The sequence below is a fragment of the Oncorhynchus keta genome, chromosome 1, assembly GCF_023373465.1.
Source record: "Oncorhynchus keta strain PuntledgeMale-10-30-2019 chromosome 1, Oket_V2, whole genome shotgun sequence".
Lineage (NCBI taxonomy): Eukaryota > Metazoa > Chordata > Actinopteri > Salmoniformes > Salmonidae > Oncorhynchus > Oncorhynchus keta.
This window is the reverse complement of record NC_068421.1, coordinates 52783239-52803527: the sequence shown is the minus strand read 5'-3', so window position 1 is coordinate 52803527 and position 20289 is coordinate 52783239. Positions and strand designations below refer to the sequence as shown.

At 43.6% G+C, this 20289-nt stretch overlaps 1 protein-coding gene across 10 annotated transcripts in view; it reads left to right on the top strand.

Annotated features, from left to right (window-relative positions):
- The window catches only part of LOC118387580 (nuclear factor 1 A-type), a 236119-nt gene that overhangs the window by 27511 nt on the left and 188319 nt on the right, over positions 1 to 20289 (top strand). Inside the window, exon 1 of one of the 10 annotated variants that reach the window (XM_052527452.1) lies at positions 15126 to 15643. The exons of 7 other annotated variants lie outside the window; for them this stretch is intronic. In XM_052527452.1, coding sequence (XP_052383412.1) covers positions 15641 to 15643 — 3 coding nt within the window. In that variant the 5' untranslated portion in view covers positions 15126 to 15640. Of the gene's footprint in view, positions 1 to 15125; positions 15644 to 17948; positions 19231 to 20289 lie in introns of those variants that run through there. 2 more of the 10 variants (XM_052527443.1, XM_052527467.1) reach the window with 2 other exon arrangements.

Here is a 20289-nt window from a genome sequence, read left to right as displayed (position 1 = left end):
CTTGGCCTCTGTCTCTCTCTGCCTCTCGGCCTCTGTCTCTCTCTGCCTCTCGGCCTCTGTCTCTCTCTGCCTCTCGGTCTCTGTCTCTCTCTGCCTCTCGGCCTCTGTCTCTCTCTGCCTCTCGGCCTCTGTCTCTCTCTGCCTCTCGGCCTCTGTCTCTCTCTGCCTCTCGGTCTCTGTCTCTCTCTGCCTCTCGGCCTCTGTCTCTCTCTGCCTCTCTTGGCCTCTGTCTCTCTCTGCCTCTCTTGGCCTCTGTCTCTCTCTGCCTCTCGGCCTCTGTCTCTCTCTGCCTCTCTTGGCCTCTGTCTCTCTCTGCCTCTCGGCCTCTGTCTCTCTCTGCCTCTCGGCCTCTGTCTCTCTCTGCCTCTCGGCCTCTGTCTCTCTCTGCCTCTCGGCCTCTGTCTCTCTCTGCCTCTCGGCCTCTGTCTCTCTCTGCCTCTCGGCCTCTGTCTCTCTCTGCCTCTCGGCCTCTGTCTCTCTCTGCCTCTCGGCCTCTGTCTCTCTCTGCCTCTCGGCCTCTGTCTCTCTCTGCCTCTCGGCCTCTGTCTCTCTCTGCCTCTCGGCCTCTGTCTCGCTCTGCCTCTCGGCCTCTGTCTCGCTCTCCATCTCGCTCTTTCTGGCAGCTGTTTCATCCAGAGGCTCCACCTGAATATTCATGATGCACCTATTCCCAGGGACACCAGTCTGCAGCTGTCCCACATGCACGCACACGCTTGCGTGCGCACACACACACACACACACGCAATGACCAACATACACAGCAGAGAGAGCGATCCACCCAGTCTCTCACACACATTGAGAAGTGAGGGGGAAAAATGCAATAAAGTTAGGTCTACGGTACATGTCAGGACTGGTCTATCGCCGATGTCCACGTGTCCGCGGCCGTTTGCTTTGGCAAAGTGTCTGTCTTGTATGTGTTCTCTGTCTTGCGTGAGTATTTCTGTGATGGTGACCCACCTTGGAGTTTTCAAAGTCAGCCTGTTGAAAAGGGGGACACAGAAGCGCGTTTCTGTGCTGTAAGGTCCATTTTGGAGACTATTTTTGGCTCATGTGCGCCCCTAGAGGCCAGTCTCAAATAAATCCTACAGTGCACCTTTAAGGCGGTGGCCATGTCCTTCAGTGCAACTCTCTGGCTCTGCCAGGTACACTGAGTGGATAAATAAGAGGCAGGGAGGTTTTAGCAGGAGGCCATGGGCTGGAGCCATCGCATGACTGATGGAACCATGGCCCTGACAGATGGGCATGGAGCTCTAGTCAGACGCGCTGCATCACACACACACACACACACACACACACACACACACACACACACACACACACACACACACACACACACACACACACACACACACACACACACACACACACACACACACACACACACACACACGCTGCCCTCTTGGTCCTGCCACACACACAAACACATATTTACAGCAGGTGAACAACAATCGTGACCAGATACAATTCCACTCATTGAAGATAGCATGACACAGGAACGCGGCTGGTAACCTAATTGTTAAGAGCATTGGACCAAACCGAAAGGCTGCCGGTTCGAACTCAACCCTAATTGCTCCTGTAGGTCGCTCTGGATAAGACCGCCTGCTCGATGACTAAAATGTCAACATAAAATGTAACTGACGTGGCCAGAATGTGTGGGTGGGTCTGTACAAAACTGCGTACTGCTAGTTTCTTTGCCATTAGCGATGACCGTCTCAGCAAGAGAAGCCAGCTTTGTGCTGTAAAGGAACAAGACAGATAGCCTAGTTCCTTTACCATATCCCCCTGGTGCCTAAGGTGGGTATCTGATTCGTCTATCTTAACCTCGCTGCCTCCCTCCCACGGGGCTGATCATCTAGGTCAGTCAGGTTTTGGGGGGTAACCCCCGCGGCCCCACGGCGTGGTGGACAGCATGTGAAAGTAGGGGGGTTACTGAGCAGACCGTGGCCGTGTGCTTCTCATTAAGCCGTGCGGAAATAAGGGCTGACCCTCTCGCTCACCAGGGCACATCTATTTAATGCTGTGGTGACAAGAATTAGGGGGAGAGACTGACACAGAGAGCCAGAGGGAGACAGGGAACAATAGGAAGATACATATTTGGAGATAGACAGGCAGGCAGACAGAGGTGTATTGAAAGTGAGTCAGAAATCTAAACACTTGGCCTGGCCCCCCTCTCTAGTTCGTCTCGTCTCTGTGTGGTCCTGAAGCCCTCCACCACCATCCCCTGGTCTCCAGCTGAGCCAGCCTGAGCTATCACGCCCCCCGGGGGGGAGGCAACGATGTGAAGGTAGAAGAATCAGAACCCCCCCCCCAAAAAAACAAAAAACAAACAGGGGGATAGTACTGGACAAAGACTAATAAAAACACACCTGAGAGCAGGAGAGGAACTTGCCCTCCACTGTTGCATCTCCCCTACCCCTCACTGGGTGGGAGTGAGGGCAGGGCCAGTGAGTGATGGTGTGTGTCCGCCTTCTACCTGCAGCATCCTTCATCCCCACTCTGAGGCATGTACCTACGGCCCTTTACCCCTGCCATGCTCATCACTCACCCCACCTGGCAGGCTTGTTCATTAGCGCAGGCTGTAACAAAACATTTTGCAATCAAAACAAACGTTTATTGGACAAGTTCAGGTCGTCCGAGGATCAGTGTTTCGAGTGTTTTTCACGATGCATATTTCCTAAAACGTCCCAAAATGTAGGCCGAATACGCCTTTCCCTAAACGCCACGCAGAGAGAACGTTCGCTAAGTGCGTCTTTGAGGCATCTGCCCAAGCTGATAGAATCAAAAGAAAAACAGCTCTGCTCTCCGATCAACATAATCCCTTTCGAATCCTACCTTAACATTAGAATTGTTCCGCATTACTAACGACGGAAGAGCTCTTAGAAATAAATACATTATCACCTATGGCTACATATTGAGGCAGCTTATTCTGATACTTATGATAATGCACTAAACCAAGATTTGGCACGTTAGGCTACACATCATGAACTATATTGTGACAAATTACAGACATTAGCTGACAAGTAGCAAAATAGAAGTCAATTGATGTGAATATTAAATGTACTTCAATATGATTGAAATAGGCCTATAGCCTACTATATTTATATGTTGATGCAGTTATTTGGGTTTTAATTTGAAGCATCTCTTTATACGACGCTGGTTTATCAATGCAAAGACATTGACAACTTTGTTCTGAAGTTACCTGCGGTCACAGGGAGGCTGATAAACCATGTGATTCTATGTTTAGCGTATATATTCTATGTTTAGCGTATATATTCTATGTTTAGCGTATATATTCTATGTTTAGCGTATATATTCTATGTTTAGCGTGATGCGGGAGAGCAAAAAAAGAACCTAACAACACACTTCGGTTTTCTATGAGTGGTCTGCAGCAGGCGCTAGATTACGAGCGTTTTCAAGTGCAACGTTAATAACGATGGTTTTGGGAAACAGCTCAAAGATTTAACGATGCTCCTAGAAGGTTATAATGATTCATTTAGCCTGAATATGCTTTTGGGAAACTGGGCACTATACTTTTTTCCCAATGTACTGTTTTTAACACAAGGTGGCGTTCAGCATTATAAATGAGTATTGGCTCTTCTATCCACAACAAATTAAGTGCCAATTTAAAAAAACACAACTTAATTGCCCTTTTTGGATCATTTTTCTGTGGTATACCGGTACCTACTTCTCAAGGGTCTGTGATTGTAATGAAAGTGATCCATTTGGACTCTTTTATTCAGAGTTCAGTGACAGTGATGCCGTCTCTGGTCCGAGTGAGGATGTTACTGAGGCTTTGTCCCAAATGGCACCCTATTCCCTTCACAGTGCACTACTTTTGACCAGGGCATGTAGGGAATACGGTGCCATTTTGGATAAGTACTGACACGCATATCTCTGTGTGACAGAGTGAAAGAGACGGTGTACTGTTTCTAGCACCGGTGCCTATAGAAACATAGGGACTTGCCTTCTCTTTCTCTGGGAGCTGGTTCAGTTCATTCTGCCTCTCCAAGCAGGCCACGGGATACTGAGAAAGGGAGAACAATAGGAAGAGGAAAGGAGGGCAGATTAAGTTTGGTAGTCTGCTATCTTATTAGAATTCCACGTAGCCACAAACACATCTGGTTCTCTGAGCCAGCCGCTTTTTTTGCCCTTTTCAAAACCAATTTCTGGGGAGAGTGTAAGCTGGGGGGTTTTACACCGGGACTGAGGGGGCTGACTTTTCTCTGACTTTGTGGTGAAAACCCCTGGCCAAGTTCTGAGAGAGAGAGGCTTGCCTGTCCAGGGGACTGGACGATACCAATGCCATTTTCTCGTCTAGTCGCTATGGAATTGTCGTGTAATATATGACATATATTGCCCCAAACAGTATGTACCTGTGTTGTCAACCCCGTGTTGTTTGATGCTGGGATGCACTGGGTTTCATTGAGTCACTAATTAACTCAAAGCTGTGCACTGGCAGTCAATGGCCACCAGGGGGAGACATTACTCCAAGACTGGAGCTGCTTCGAGAGCAGGTGCCCCTCAGACATGCTTGAAATTTCCTTTCAGTTAACGAATTTATATTCCGATTTTCTTTGTTTGCTTTAGTTTTCACTGTTTTATTTTTCAGATATTTCCTTGGAAGCATTTATTTTATGTGACCTTTTTTTTTCAAACGATTATTTCATTTGTAATGATTATTATTTTATTTGAACAGGAACCCTTTTGAGTCCCCTTTCATGGGAGAAAAGGGGATGTAAAGCGCACATAATTTTTTTAATGAATTCATCAATAGAATCCATTCAATGTGCTACTTATTTATGGGGAAACAGTTAGTTTCACAGCACAGCAAAGATGAATATGAATTCACAAAGATCGAAGCTTTCCCAGCAGCAGCTATACATTGAAGGTAGAGACATAATGCAGTGATGAATTACTCATCTGTTCTGAATCCCACCTCCCCTCGTCTCAAGAGAAATGTGTATGGAAAATGAAGACATTAAAGGGGAGCGCGGGAGCGCATCAAGAGGATTTGGGTTCTCAATAAGGGATTTGGGCAGCCCCGGCCTGACAGAAGCACATGTTGTGGGAAGATAGTGGGCCCACAACAAAAGCGGCCTTGAACCGAGCCGAGTGGCGCGAGCTCGCTGGCAGGGCTGCTGTCCTCTCCTGCCTTGGCACTGTCGCCCCACGTTAGTCACACCCCAGGAGAGGGGCCCGAGCCGGGTCCTCCAAGCCGCTCCACGGAGAGAAGCCAGAAAGTCCCACCACTGCTACTGCCACCGTCTACAGTGCAGCTATAAAGCTCACAGCAGACACCTCGCCTGTACAAGGGTTATGAATGAATGATTGTACAAAAGACAGTAGGCCCCAGTCTACAGTCTACCCCCACATTCTGAAAGTATAGGATGGTAGTATTTCAATTAAAAAAGCATTAAATATTTACGCTATAGTGACTACAAGTAAAGTATGTAAAGTATGTGGGAGAGGCTTTCTAAAAACAAAAATAAAATGTACCTCATAATTACTACCGTCGACTTGCGAGCCGGTGGGGCCCATCTTTGAACCGGTGTGTCTGCCACTAGGGTTAGCGCAGCGCGAGCCAACCATTTCCCTGTCTCCTCTCTCTCATCTCTCCCAGCTGCGTCCTAAAAGCCTGGGTATGTTAGTTGCTAAAGGCTCTCTCTCTCTCGCTCTCTCTCTCTCTCTCTCTCTCGCTCTCTCTCTCTCTCTCTCGCTCTCTCTTCTCTCTCTCTCTCTCTCTCTCCTGCTCTCTCTCTCTCCGCTCTCTCTCTCCCGCTCTCTCTCGCTCCCTCTCTCTCTCTCTCTCTCTCGGTCTCTCATCTCTCCCAGCTGCGTCCTAAAAGCCTGGGTATGTTAGTTGCTAAAGGCTCTCTCTCTCTCTCTCTCTCTCTCTCTCTCTCTCTCTCTCTCTCTCTCTCTCTCTCGCTCTCTCGCTCTCTCGCTCTCTCTCTCTCTCGCTCTCTCTCTCTCGCTCTCTCTCGCTCTCTCTCTCTCCTGCTCTCTCTCTCTCTCTCCCGCTATCCCTCTCCCGCTCTCCCGCTCTCTCTCGCTCCCTCTCTCTCTCTCCCGCTCTCTCTCGCTCTCTGCCTCTCTCCCTCTCCTTCATAATGAGCGTCTGTAATTAGCGGATTGCCTCTGAATCCTCCCTTTTTAGTTAATTTTATCCCATTCACCTGACAATTACACCGCCATGCTGTGGGGGAGATGTGCATGGAGGGAAGGGAGGGAGGGTGTGTGTGAGGGAGGAGTGAGGGGGTGGGAGGGAGGGTATGGTCTCCACATCCAGCTGTGTGTGCAGATCTCCTGTTTTTTGGGGGGCGGGGGGGAGAACAGCTGGCAGATGTCTTATGATGTTTTTATATTGAGTTGGGGGGCTGTGCGTGTGGGGGGGGGTGTGAGTCTGTACATCTGTTTGTGCGTGTGTGTGTGTCTGTGTGTGTCTAGTCTATGAGTGGAGCTTCTCTGTGGAGTGAAAGTCACTGCACAGCTACACACACAAAGGCCCTCAACTACAGTCGACTGTAAGCTGAGACATCTTATATAATGTCATAGGCCAATAAGGCCATACAGGTCTGTAATCCGCTATGCAGTGAGTCGCAACTTATGGGGCAGTTTTCCAGGCACAGATAAAGCATTGTCCTGAACTAAGGCAAGCTCAATGGACACTTTTTAGTCCAGGTCTGAAAACCGCCTCTATATGTCTTGTAAAGAGCTACTTATCAATATCAAGATACATGGTTGGACATCAGCCATCCACAATATTGGCACTACAGTACTTCTGTACACGGCCAAACTCACGTGAGGCAAATGACAGCAAACAATTTCAGGCGTTGTGCCACAACACCTTTTTTTTTCTTACAGGAAACCCTGTATTCTTTATAGTCATTGTGATAATGGTTTGAATTGTGGTGGATTTGTTTTGAATCCAGCCCTAGTGTAGTGAAAAGAGCAGGGCACATCCATGCTAGTTTGCTGCAGGCAGCTACTCCCAGGCCCTGCCTGCCTGCCTAGGAGACAGAAGGAGTGAGGGGAAGGGGAGATGTGTGAGCGAGACCCAGCATATGTCTGACAATGCCAACAGCTTGCGTATGTTAAAAACTTGCCTGCAGGCCTCTTTTAAAGGGGGCAGTGCTGTTAAAAATGAGATTGTCCATGATATTTCCACACTGAGGTTGAAATAACACTCAGAAATGGTGAAAATGATGTCATTTTTATATAAGAGCTGTTAGGAGAAAAAATGCCTGGAATATCAACCTGTTCAGGTAGGAATGGGATGGAGTTTTTGGCCCATGACATCGCAATCTGATCTGATTATTCTGACCAATGACCAATCATCTTTTATTTACATAAGTATCCTCCTACTATGAAGGGGTGATCGTGTAGGCTCTGGTCTAGATGATCCTGTCCGCCAATCAGGGCTGTGAATGTAAATATATTTAAATTTGTATCGCCACACTCGCACAATCAGACTGACCATTTCAATGGCAAACGGAGGCTTGAGGGAAATAAATGAAACATACTTGGCGACTCCACTACAGTCCAGCCCCGCCCGCTGCAGGTCACGCTACCTTGACACATCCTATAACCTCCATTATGACGGCAATCACTGTCTGGAACGTGAAGGTGCCGGGGCTTCTGCAGTGTATCAGAGAAGCCTGGCTAAATGTAAATGAGGTCGTGGTTTTTGCCGTTTTAGCAGAGAGAGAGGCCTCATTGAAGTAGATGAGGTAGTGGTTTTGGAGTGTTTCAGCCTTCGTCGTGACGGATGTCGTTGTGGTCACTGCTGGTTGCTCGCTGTGTTGAGGGAGGAGCCAGCCAGTGGCAGGCAGGTGGCACCGGCTGGCTGTCATTACCTTATCCTGTCACAGCTGCAGCTGGAGAGTGAAATGGCCAGAGTGTGTGGAGTTCTGTTTAAAAGGGACCAGCTCATTAAAGCCATTGCAGAGGCACTCTTATCTGTGTTTTGCACACACACACACACACACACACACACACACACACCACACACACACACACACGCACGCACCCACACACAGTGGTGCAGGTTTCGAGTCTTCCCAGGGCCCATCTGTTCGCCCAGCCTCTCCTTTCATAGCACAACTGGCTTCCCCTTTTATCAGGGCTTCTGTTAGCATGCCGCACCGTACCCCTCTGGTCTGCGCTTGGCTTTCAGGCTACAGGCCCAGGCTCTGCTGCTGCTGCTCGGCCGTTCAGCAAATAGTGGAGCAGCTTGTTCGGGCCGAGATGTTACAAGGTCTTCTTTTTAATGGGCCAACGCCGAGGGACAAACGGGCTTTGTTTTCAAATGCCAAGTGGAACGTGGTCCAAATCCACACAATCCTTTTAATGGCACTTCCAACCAACTTTACCTGTCTTGAGAATGTTTGGAGCATGTAATTCATTCATTCTGGGCCATTTAGAGATGTATGTGCGGCCTGTAAACATAGCACTCTTGTGTTCTTTTCTGTTGTTGTGGCGTCCATCTTTTCTCATCATACCTAATTGATAGAGAGATGACTTTTATTGGTTTGTAATGGTTAGATTTTTGGCATTGGGACAGGATGTCGGTGAATGAGTGAGTGATCTGGGAGTGAGCACCCCCCTTCTCTCGCTCTGTGTGAATGTGTGGGCTGAGGAGGAGGAGGCTGAGCTGTGGACTGGTCTTGGCCAACCTCCAGTGTTGGCAGCTCAATGGCAGCAGGTGGAGCCAAGAGGGTCCAAACCGACCAGTAACCCTCCCTTTTCCCTCCCGCTTTCTTTCTTTCTTTCTCTCTTTCTCTCTCTCGTTGTGCCATTATGGGTTGAAAATGTCCATATTGCCCTTCCATCCATTTGTGTCATTTGAATCGAGTGTTGGTGCCGGTTGTTGAGTTGAATCGTTGGGTAATGTACGCTGGTGCCACGGCTTCTCTGGAGAGGGCACAGTAGGGTCACAGGAGAGTAAGGGGATCCACAGACGTGGCTCCTCCTTTATTAATATGGGCCCCGCTATGGAAGGGCCTCGGAGGCAAGCTGCTCCAGAACAGGATAGTGTAATTACCCTGGGGCTCAGAGCGTTAACACACACACACACACACTCCTCCACTCCCCGAAAAGTGCCATTTCACAGCCATCGTGAACCAGGTGGACATATTGGGGGGTATTGTTCTATTTACTGAGGCAGTGGTCTTTTGTGTGTGGAGTACGCCTTGTATGTGTGCCAGAAACTAATTATGACTACAGAGCATCGCTCTCTCATTGTGCAATGTTCATACAAGCTTTTTTACATTCATGTTGTTTTTTTTGTTGTTGTTTGTCACACACAGACACACAGAACGTTTATTCAACAGGGCTGGAAGAGAAAACACTTGTAACGTTTTCAATGTAATAGTTGAGTAAAATATGTTTTCCTAGAATTTGCATGATCTCATGAATAAATAGTCTGTCAGCTCACTGTTGAGTGGTGGAGATAGCTTTCTGGTGGCACAAGAAAAGTCCTCCTTGCCTCTGAATTGTAATGTTGGAGATTGAACATTGAAATACCTCCCCCTTGTGGTAAAAGTGTGAATTGTCAAGAGGAGTGGAACCGCGCGTTTCTCAGGCATTCAGTGCACCATTACGTGGGTTGCAGTTTAGCGGGTACGTTATTCTCGTCAAGATCATATTTACAGCCAGACCACCTTATATCAAGCAAAGGTCTTAAACATTGAACGTTGCTTGTGAATAATAGATGGTATCGAAAATCGACTAATCGAATTCATTCATATGAAGACCTCTTTAGAATTTAAGACATACATTTTCAAATACATTTTATTTAATCTTTTTAGTTTATTTTCAGCCTATAATGTAATGTTTGCATTGAATAATAGTAAACTATTAATAATCATTGCTATCAAAAACGGTATTATAGGGTTATTGTTAAACTTTTTATTTTATTTTTAATGTAACTAATATATTTGAGAGAATAACAGGAAAAGAAGTTCACATCCCGAAAGTAGTGAATTGTTTTTTTGGTCTATTTGTCTATTTTTATAATTATATTTGTGTGAATGTATTATTTATTTGACTTCATCCAGACAGAGGTTAGCTTCAAATATACATATATTCAGTTAAAAATTATATCACAATGTTTTAAGAATTAAATCCATTACGAGGAAGAGCACATTTGTTAAAGCACATTTTTCGAAAATAATATCAGCCCCCCTCCCTCATGTATGCTTAATTAATGCATTGAATATTCAGAAAGTTGAATTGATAGAGGCATTGGGAGTGTTAGTTTTCCACATGTATCCTACTTTTATGAGGTCCTATTTTCGATATATTATTTTATGTCATAGCATGCCCTACAGCGTCAACGATATGGGTTGTTGAGTACTTATATCATGAGTACATCTATCGACACTGTTTTGGGGCCAAATCTGTTCGTAAATTAAACGTGCATAGATAACCCATACCGGTTTGAAACTACAGTAATATATTTCAGTGCTGTTGTGTCTAACTGATAGGACTTCGGATCATGTAGTTTCGATCAGGACCCACTAGATGGAGTGTCGACCTGCTTTAATGTGCGGAGGGAATTCATTTGAAGTAGGCACCGAAATATATTTACATTTGTGAACGAATCATCTTTGGCATTTAAATAAGCGAAAAACAATCCCGCTGTCATTAAAAACCTTAACACTAACATGCTTTTCTTGATATTAGTAGTTTACTAATTATATTTGTATTAACAAATAAATAGTTATTTGACTTAATGGTTTTCAAAATATTTGTTGAATGTGGGCATGTTTAATTAATACGTCATCAATTCTGACTAATAGAAATTAAATCAATAGCTCCATAAATCAACCAAACACTTTAATTTCGTTATTAGATTATCCTGTCAGCTGTATCCTTTTTGACTTATATTGCTATAATTTCAGTTCATGTCAAAGACATTTCAAGACTTCTACAATCATCCTTTCTACTGTCGTGCTGAACGACCAATCCACACCACTATTTATGCCGTCACCGCCTGTAAATTTGGCAGCTTCACAATTGATGAAAAACTATAAACCGAATGAAAAAACAATGACGACTTCTTAAATGACAGAATACCTCTAGCATAGTAAACTGCATATATTATAGCCGACTAGTTGCCCAGACACTTGGTTCAGCTGTTTTTATTTTATTTTTTTAAATTTCTTGACGTTTTTTTTCATTTCCATATCTGGGAACTGATTATGATTTTCTCATGTTGGAATCTGAACTTTCATGAGATGATTACCTTAGTATCATGTTTTATTCTAAGAAAATAGGCTTTAGCGACATTTATCGTTGTGTTATAGACCTAACATTACATTGGTGTTTTTGTTTCCATGTTTTCCGCAGGCCTATTTTTCAATTCTAGACACCTTTATTCACGGATTCTAAGATTGTGGATTTCATTTTTGCACATAATCAATCCAAATGAATTATTTTCATATATAGCTGTGTGTGTGTGTAAGCAGTATGAGTGGTGTACCTTTACCTCAAAGCAGAATTTATATTTACTGATTTAGCCTAAAAGTTGTGAAGATGGATACGGTGTTTGTCTTGCCCGCCATGGGTGATTTAAGGTTAGATTTGCCTGTAATGTACATCACACAACAACAACAAACAGTCTAATCGCCATTTAGCGTAAAATGTATCTTTAAGTGACGGGTTTGCAGCAGGTGGTCAAACGTATTTTTTAAATGTTTGTGTTGAAACCGTCAAGTTTAGATTCTCACACCTCCTTTGTATAAATCTATTGTGCATTCTCATCCCTGTCGTTTACAAACTTAAAGAAACGGTGGTTTCTTGTACGTACGGAAGAAGGTGATTACATATCCTACATCAATACTTTTCCAGCATTGAACGAAGACAAGTTTTTCAAAATCTATTTTAGGCTGTGACCATAGCCTTCGAATGTCGTGATTTTGGGGCAGTGTCAATGTGTTTTAGTCATGAGTTATTCTTCAAGAAATAGTGTCATGGAGAATCGCCTAGGACCGCTTAACTTTTACTGCACTGTTCCAACACAGTAACGCAAACTACAACAAAAAAAACATGCTTATTACGAAGATCATTAACTATTTGAATCAACGCTGGATCAAGTTAAGTCACATGCTTGGTTGGATTGATCTGCCAGTTTTGAAATGGCCAACGACTCTTTATATACTGTATCTATTCAAGTTCGCACCCACTCTCTTGTGATATACTTTTCAGAGCAGATAGATTTCAGAACAAATGTTCGGAGCTTCGAACATAACTGTTCTGGTAGCCCACATCGGACAGTTGCCGACAATGTTGGTGACAATGGGTAGGCTACATACATATGTGTAGGCACTTCTTCCTCTTTAATCTGTATTCGCAAACTCGCATATGACAGTCAAATGACTTGCAATATTTCACTTCAAGAATAGCCCTGTAATCACCTTTGATGTATCTTAGTTTATGATCCTCCAAACTTGCTTTACCTTGCACTCGCAGAAGCTTTCGGAGAGAGGGGCAGTACAGACTCCATAGACCATAATGTAGTTTTGTGGCGTTCCAACTCATCCTTTAAAGTTCCGATGTCTAATAAGCTTGAAAACCTATTTACATATTCGACTTGATCGTTCCAGTATTTGCTATTCATAAGATGTTGTAACTGCGCACAGCCCCCTGCCGCTTCTTGCTGGGGCATAGTACAGTATATTGGCAGCCCTGGCATGGTTGCTGGGGCTTTGGGCATTTTTGTGTGCAGAACTTGGCAGAAAATACTATAAAGGCGTCTCGAGCCACCATGTCAACGGGTTTTTGTTAAGAACTTGATCGATCTTATCAGATAAAACAAGTAGCAATGCAAAGCATGATATGCTCATTGCACTGGTTTTATTTGGAAGTAGAATACATGTATATGAATTATACATTTACGCATAACTTTGCCTTTACAGCACCGACCCTTCAGCTTGATTTTTTTTGCGGTAGGTTAATTAATAGTTTACATAAACCACGTTATATGTGACTTCAAAATATATGTGACTGTAAGTATTGAGAATTGTGGATAGGCCTAAAGCATACCCGCGCACCCTTCAACGCTGGGTGTGAGCCACCCAATCCTTGTCCAGTCCGTGCATACAACTCAGATGTATTGTGAACTCTTTGCGGAACGTTTGACAACGTTGCCAAGTTGGTAATTTCTCAGTTGTATCTTAAATCAATAATGTGATTTAAATGAGACAGTTTCGAGCACAAAAATATCAAACTTGAGTAAAAACACAATTAATATTGGCATTCAGTTGATGGATGATTTTTTTCAGGGCACCTTAACATTCAGCCTGACTTTGATTTAACAGGAGATCTCGTTTGAAGTCTAAAATGTAACGTATGCTTATTAGCCAAAAAATAAAAAATAATTTACTGAATCAGTTATATTTAACTTGATAGTCACTTTGATTGAACGATTCTAGTGTTCTTATGACAAATATGACATGGCTGTTGTAAGATGAGAAGTGGCAAAAGTGGAGTGTAACCAGTGAACGTTCCTCTGTTGCGAATAGCGACACTAAAAGTAGTGGCCGTTTTGACACTTCATGCGAACCTGTATGATTGTTGGGTGCAGGCGCACAACTTGCACCATAACAGGATATATATACCCTCTGAGCCAGGAGAAACCGCTTAACGATGACGTCACACCGTGTCAATCAGCGACAAACGTGTTTTAATTTACAAAAATGTTTAAAATTATATTATTAAATAAAAACTTGTCTGGATTTGATTAGATGCTCAATATCTGAGTTTACATCGTTAGGCCTATGTTGGGCTGCTTGTCTTTTTTACATTTTGTTTGTTTTTCGTGGGACCAGATTTATTTTTTTACACTTTGAATTCAAGAGTGAAGAGGGAGGTGGTTCCCACCTACACAACTGCATTCATTAGTTGGTCCTGAAATGGAACTTGATCAAGCACGATAGGGAATTGACCCTTACCAAACATTTCTTGTAGGTCTGCAATTGACCATTAAGAAGTCATTTGGAAAATTAGGCAGTTGGTTTAGGACGATTTATGGAACATAATTGGGCATGAAGATGTGGTTATGATTTTTATTGCGAAAATATCAAACATGCATGTTAATATAAGCTATAGGCGACTTCAATAGTAGGATACCGAATGTGAAAACGGAGGATACGCGCCGTTCGAGCCTGCCTCATTGAAATCAGCGTTACAGAAGGTTATAGTGTAGGCTGGACTATGTTCAGCACGTCCCAATACACAACATGCGTTTCGACATACACGAGTCAGCATCCGTGGGAACAATCGCCCCTGATTTCTCAAAATAATGTTCTTCAATAGTAGGCTTTGACCTCAGAGGGACACTCGTTGGATTTGCATGGCATGTCACCTCTGGTCGCACAAACAGGCTACTTCATATAACCTATAACAAGCAAACACCACATTGTCGTTTAGAATTTGAGTTTATTTGGCTATTTGAGGAAATAATCAACACCACCACTTCGTGTCATGTCCAATGTCAAATGTATAGCTCACCTACAGAATATCAGCTCTATGGGCTACAGTTTCAGAATACTCTTTCACGCAATATATATAACTGCAGTCAACCGCAAGGGCAAAATCAACACGGGAATAAATACACCCCACCAACGGTTCAATCCTGTATAAACACGTATTCATCGAATATAGCCTAACAATATACAGTCCCACTTTATTCACAGATAGAATGTAGAAGCGTTCAATACGAATATTTTATGACATGATGATGCATGCCTTCTAAATCAATACGACCCCTCCGTACACTATGGTTGACCTTTTACGATATCTCCATGGGGACGCAGTAGAAAATCCGCTGAAAAGATTTGGTGTTAATTTTTGTCGACCAGCCATAAACGTGCACCTTCAGCGGAGTTCGCAGATCCTCGTTGTAATAGTATAATATTGCTTAGATGTCCAGCATTGCAACAATGCTCTGGTGCTAAAGGTTTAAGCAGCAATAATGCACTAGACTAGTACCAAAAGGCTACGGTTTTTCGATCGCAATAGCCGCCGCGGCGTTCCTCCCTCTGTCCCATGCGCGCCGTAAACGTATAGGAAGGGCTGAGAGTGCGTTATGCAGCAATATATAGGTGAAAAAAATGTAGGTTTTCCATGCGGGAGCTAAACGCAGACTGTGTGGTCTGACTGGCACGCGACTCCGGCTCGTTTGCCAGTATGTGACTCCTCGAGGGGAGGACATGGTGAGTGAGAAGTGGCGTTCCGTTGCCGCCCGTGTCCTGCGTGGTTACTATGCAAAGCGATTGCGGAAATTAAAAAAAGTGGGACTCGCTCAATCGATTGCAACTTCTGCACAAAGTCTAACAAACCAAGCTGAGATAGGCAGAGTGTGTGTCGCGAGCCAGTCAGCTTTGCCAAGCTTGGACCGCAGTCAAATATCAAGGAGTAAAGAAGGCTCACTGCTATATATTTTTCTTTTTGGGATTAATACAAGAACCATTTCCCCTTGTGCTTTATCATACTGTATTTCTTCGGTGTAAAATGCACACAACGGCAGCAAGTTAATACCTTTTGAATTAAACATAAGACTACAACAAAAGGTGGCTGAAAATGAAGCACTTCGTCTCATCAGTCTAAAGTTTCTCACGTAACACGTTACATTGCAATGGTACGTGCAAACACCTCTTACCATCTCTTTTTACCCTGAAAAGTTATAGACATGTGCATGTGGCGTGTATGACCTGTACACAGGTTAAAATGTAGCCTAAAATGTCGGTCTTGGCTTTTGTACAGGGATTTGAGAATAGTCCGTATCAATCGGATCTCTTTTGCTAGCGAGGTATGCCAATGCGGATATCTTTATCGCCAAATAACTTTGGTATTGGAACAAAACAGAACAGAGCCTGCATTCTCCGCGTTGCCTTCTGACAAAAGGGCATCGTAGTGACCAGATTGAGAAAAGCATTGTTTCATTATGTGGTAACTAGTTGTTCTGCAGAGTAAACGAGCGATTGCAGAAAAACGCTTTCTCGACAAAATCTTTGTGACATGAGTTTTGTCCAATAAGATGGATGCTGGGCTTCAAATCCTGGAGTTTAGTCCAATCAGAGGACGGAGCTCTTGCATTGCACGGAGGACATGGATACCGGAAGGCTGGCCAAATACCGATAGCAAGTTAGCCTATTGCCCTATTCTCAATAGAGGTTCTATGCGCTGCAACATGAGAAAATACAGTGCACGTCTCCTGAATTTATTGTCCGGCCAAGCACATGAACTATATAGGTAGACCATTTTCCCTATTCCGGCCTCTTATTGAGTTGCGCAATGGCGTGTGGCTTGTATTTACTCCGAGACAATTATTCAAATTACTTGAGCAACATTTTATTTACAATGTTGAGCAACACATGATCTATAGTCCATATAGTGAATAATCACTTCAGTTGGGTATAGGTTAACGATTGCCCCATTCCTTGTGAGTGCTTTCAGGAATTCAAGCAGCCTATGCTACAATATTATATTATTAGGCTGTGCTGTAATAATAATAACCTAGTAGCGAAAGCAGTTGCAAGTCCACCTTTAGCCTTGACGGTATGTCAATTAAACTTTAGACTGTGGAGAAGCATGCATCTGGTGTTGCTGAATCTCGCTGTCTTGGTGCAGGTGTGTGTGTGTGTGTGTGTATAGTGGTCAGATGTAGCTGCGTAGCAGAACCACACACTCCACTTGTGGGTCGCTTCCCTGGCCATTTCCTAGAGGGCGCACAACTGACTTCTCCCTCTGGCCAGAAGTTGTTCACTGAAAACAAATTCGAGCAACCCATACAGAATCAGTGGACCAAGAGTGTGTGGGTGACTCATGTCGGGCCAATCTGATATTTGAACAGAAATCCGTCAAAATACTAAGTCACACCAATGTTGGACGCCTCCAGGCGTACTGTAGGCTAATTATGCTATAGGCAAGTCCTGTTTAAATGTATGTCTTTAAATGGGTGTGTCTTTATTGCCATTATTTCGATTAATATTAACCCTTACTTGTCTGCAAGGGCAGGTGACAAGGCTACCAATGCTAACCTTGGGCGTTTGAGATGTATAGGCTATAAAACAATAGTAGCCTAATTTAGGAGTAAGACATATTGTAAAATGTTGCTCAGTCATTTGATATAGGCGCTATACCGAAGTTATTACGCATGCTTTACGCATGTAGTTTTCACTATTGCCAAGTATACCTTTTGTTTGAGGCTTTTTGGGGAGGTTTTGTCCACGTGATATTTAATTTGAATTCTTTGTCTTGACGGTAATGATTGAAACTCAATGCATTACGTTTCAAGTATGCAGTGATCGGTAGAGCGTGCGTAAAATGCTGGAGTTGCACGATGCTTTGGTTTTGGATAATAGGCCTGTCGGTGTTAGGGGGGCACCGTGATCATGCTTACATAATGACATGTGAGTTGGGAAAATGATTGGTAATCTTGTCTGTCGAATGGCCCTCGCTCGTTTATATTATATCATTATCTGGGGAGATACTTGGTTTTGGGTTATGTAAAGTTGAATGCACTTCATTGAATTGTTAAGATTCTGCTCTCGTTGTTCCACCCCTCATATGAAACGTGTTGTGCAAATGGACATAAATTGGCTCGTACGCAATGAACAGATAGATAGGTCATGCATTGCTTTGCATGTAAATGTGTGTCAATTATCATCCGCAATAACAATACACCAATGCCAATAGGCTAAAAGCCTAGTGATAGCTTCATAATAACAATGTATAATAATACAAATATTTCTAATTATAACTTGTTGTAAATATGGATAGGTGTCGAAAAATAATATGGAATACCCAACAGCCTGTTACTTTGTCCGACGAATTTAAAAGTTAAGCATTTGTTCAAAAGGGGCGGTATATCCCTTATATAGTGCGTGGTGATCTCTTGAGCTCACTCTTCACCGCCATACGCTGTCTAATTTGCGTTAAACATCATATAAAGAACATTTATTTAGCAGTGTTGGTGTGGCAGTTTTGCGCGAGCCCTGCTCTTGATTGAAATTGATAGGTTTGCGTTGTTTGAAAAGCCATTTCATCCCGGGGCTAATGGGCTCAAGTAGACAGGATAAGGCAGACTATAATTTGACAATTTAAATATACATATATGATATATTTCTGTCCTACATGTTCATTGCATTTATGTTGGTCTTATTACTTCCCTTAAACCGTGTATACTTTGGGAGCTATGCTGAGAGGGGAGTACAAGAGTTTGTCCTTCAGGCACTGTGGACAAAAGTGAACTGTATGTATCTGTATGGAACTGGGTGCAGGCGGTTGTGGCTCCTGTCGCCGTAGACAGGACAGACGCAACACGGATTCACTTTATCGTCTGCTGTTAGAGATAATTTTCTAAACGGAAACCAGCTGTCGGGCTTCAGCGACAAGCAATTGTTTGGGTGTTCTGGGATATTATCACCTTCATTAACTACCGCACCCTCCTTGTTCGTAAATCCGACAGACTCATTTCGGAGTTCGCTCCACCGTGAAGCCAGCCGCACCACATGCCTTCAATGCTTTCGGTTGTTGCGAGCTTTGTTTTGTCTCTTCGAGAAACCGGAGTGAATGGGAGAACTCATATCGAGTTCAGAAGAACGAACGTCTGACAATCAGCATTTTTTTGTAATGGTATTAGTATGAGAACAAGATTAGCACTGTCCGATGATGACTTATTTTCTTCCTATTTCCCGTGATTTTTAACCTCTCCGCTGCAGCCAGTCTGCCTTTGGACTTTTCTTTTATTGTTGAATATGCCTCTGGTGAAAGTTTTGGGTTATCCAACGAAGAGACTGCTCTACGGCTTTTACTGCACTGTACAATAGATGCGTGCGGAAAGTGGAAGCAGTGTAACTCGAGGCGGGGTTAAAGTTCAGCTCTATGGGGTGGTGAAGCGTTGGTTGCAGTTCGCAGAGTTGGAAATGTGAAAGCAAGAAGCAGGCTTTATTTTTTTCCCCTCTCTCTCCCTTCTGTCTCTACTTTTTTATTTATTTTCAAAACACGGACACAGCCATCACGGACACAGCCATCACGCATACACGGGCAAACACGGACACACACCCACACATAATTCACACATACACACACACTCACTCACACACCATCACACACATAAACACGCAGACCCGTTCGTGTAACCCAAACACACACACATACATACACCCTCCACATCCAAGATTAGATACAACAGATATGTATTCTCCGCTATGCCTAACACAGGTAAGTGAGCCTTTCGTCTGTCTTTAACAATTTGTGTTGCATTTATGCTTTCTTCCTCAGGGACATGGCGAAATGGACTGACGTTGCTCAAGATAAACTGTGTGCAGTAGCATTCCTGGTTTGTCAGAGCCATCTGAACTAAGTAACACATGGCGGATGGCGATCTCCTACATATGTACACATATATATATGCATGTCTATTTTAGTTCATATTAGACCTATATCGATGTCGAGCGCGCTTTTACGTGGACTACTTTTTGAGTTCCAATCCTAAAATGAAGATGGCCTTTCCTATAAGTTGCATGTGCACGTTATCGTCTTCCCACATATTTGATATGAATGAATGCACACAATGTTTTTACAAAAGGTGGCAACGTCATTTTCCAATGCTCCCCTGGACGGCTTCCTCTAGGTCTCTGCACTTGGGAGTCATTAACATGCATGTAATTGTCACTTTGTATTGATTACTGCTAAAACGCGACATTTAAAAGGCTGCATTTTGCTGGGTCTAACTTGTATCCCAAAAGTTTCAAACTTAGAATCAGTGTTGTAAGCGTTCGATTTTTAGCTTGTTCTTTGGCAGCAGTAACTTTTATGAATTTAAAATGTTGCTGTGTGTCTTTACACCTCTTCCACTGAATCGAGTCGCCGCCACTCTCGGGCATTGAACTTTGTCATGATCAATGTGCACCGGGAAAGCACAAGTTAGGACATTACACGTTTCAAGGCTACTGTTATATTCGATGGATAATTTTTTTTTGTGTGTGTGTTTTTTGCGCACTACGGCTATGACTGACATGTAGCATGCTCAATAACTAAGATTATCTTTTAGACTTACTAAAACACTTTCTGCTCCCGAAGATTGTTAGGTTTTCTCGGATTTGATTCTTGTTCGAGTTTGATTACCCGAAATATGGTGTTTTGTAGGCCTAATCAAAAGGTGGTCGAGGTGGGAACGTTACATAGGTTGAATAGCTTGTTAAATGGTCAGTTGCATATCCATGTGGTTGGTGTTTAAATCCATTATCGGCTTACCTAAAATGTATTTTTAAAATTATG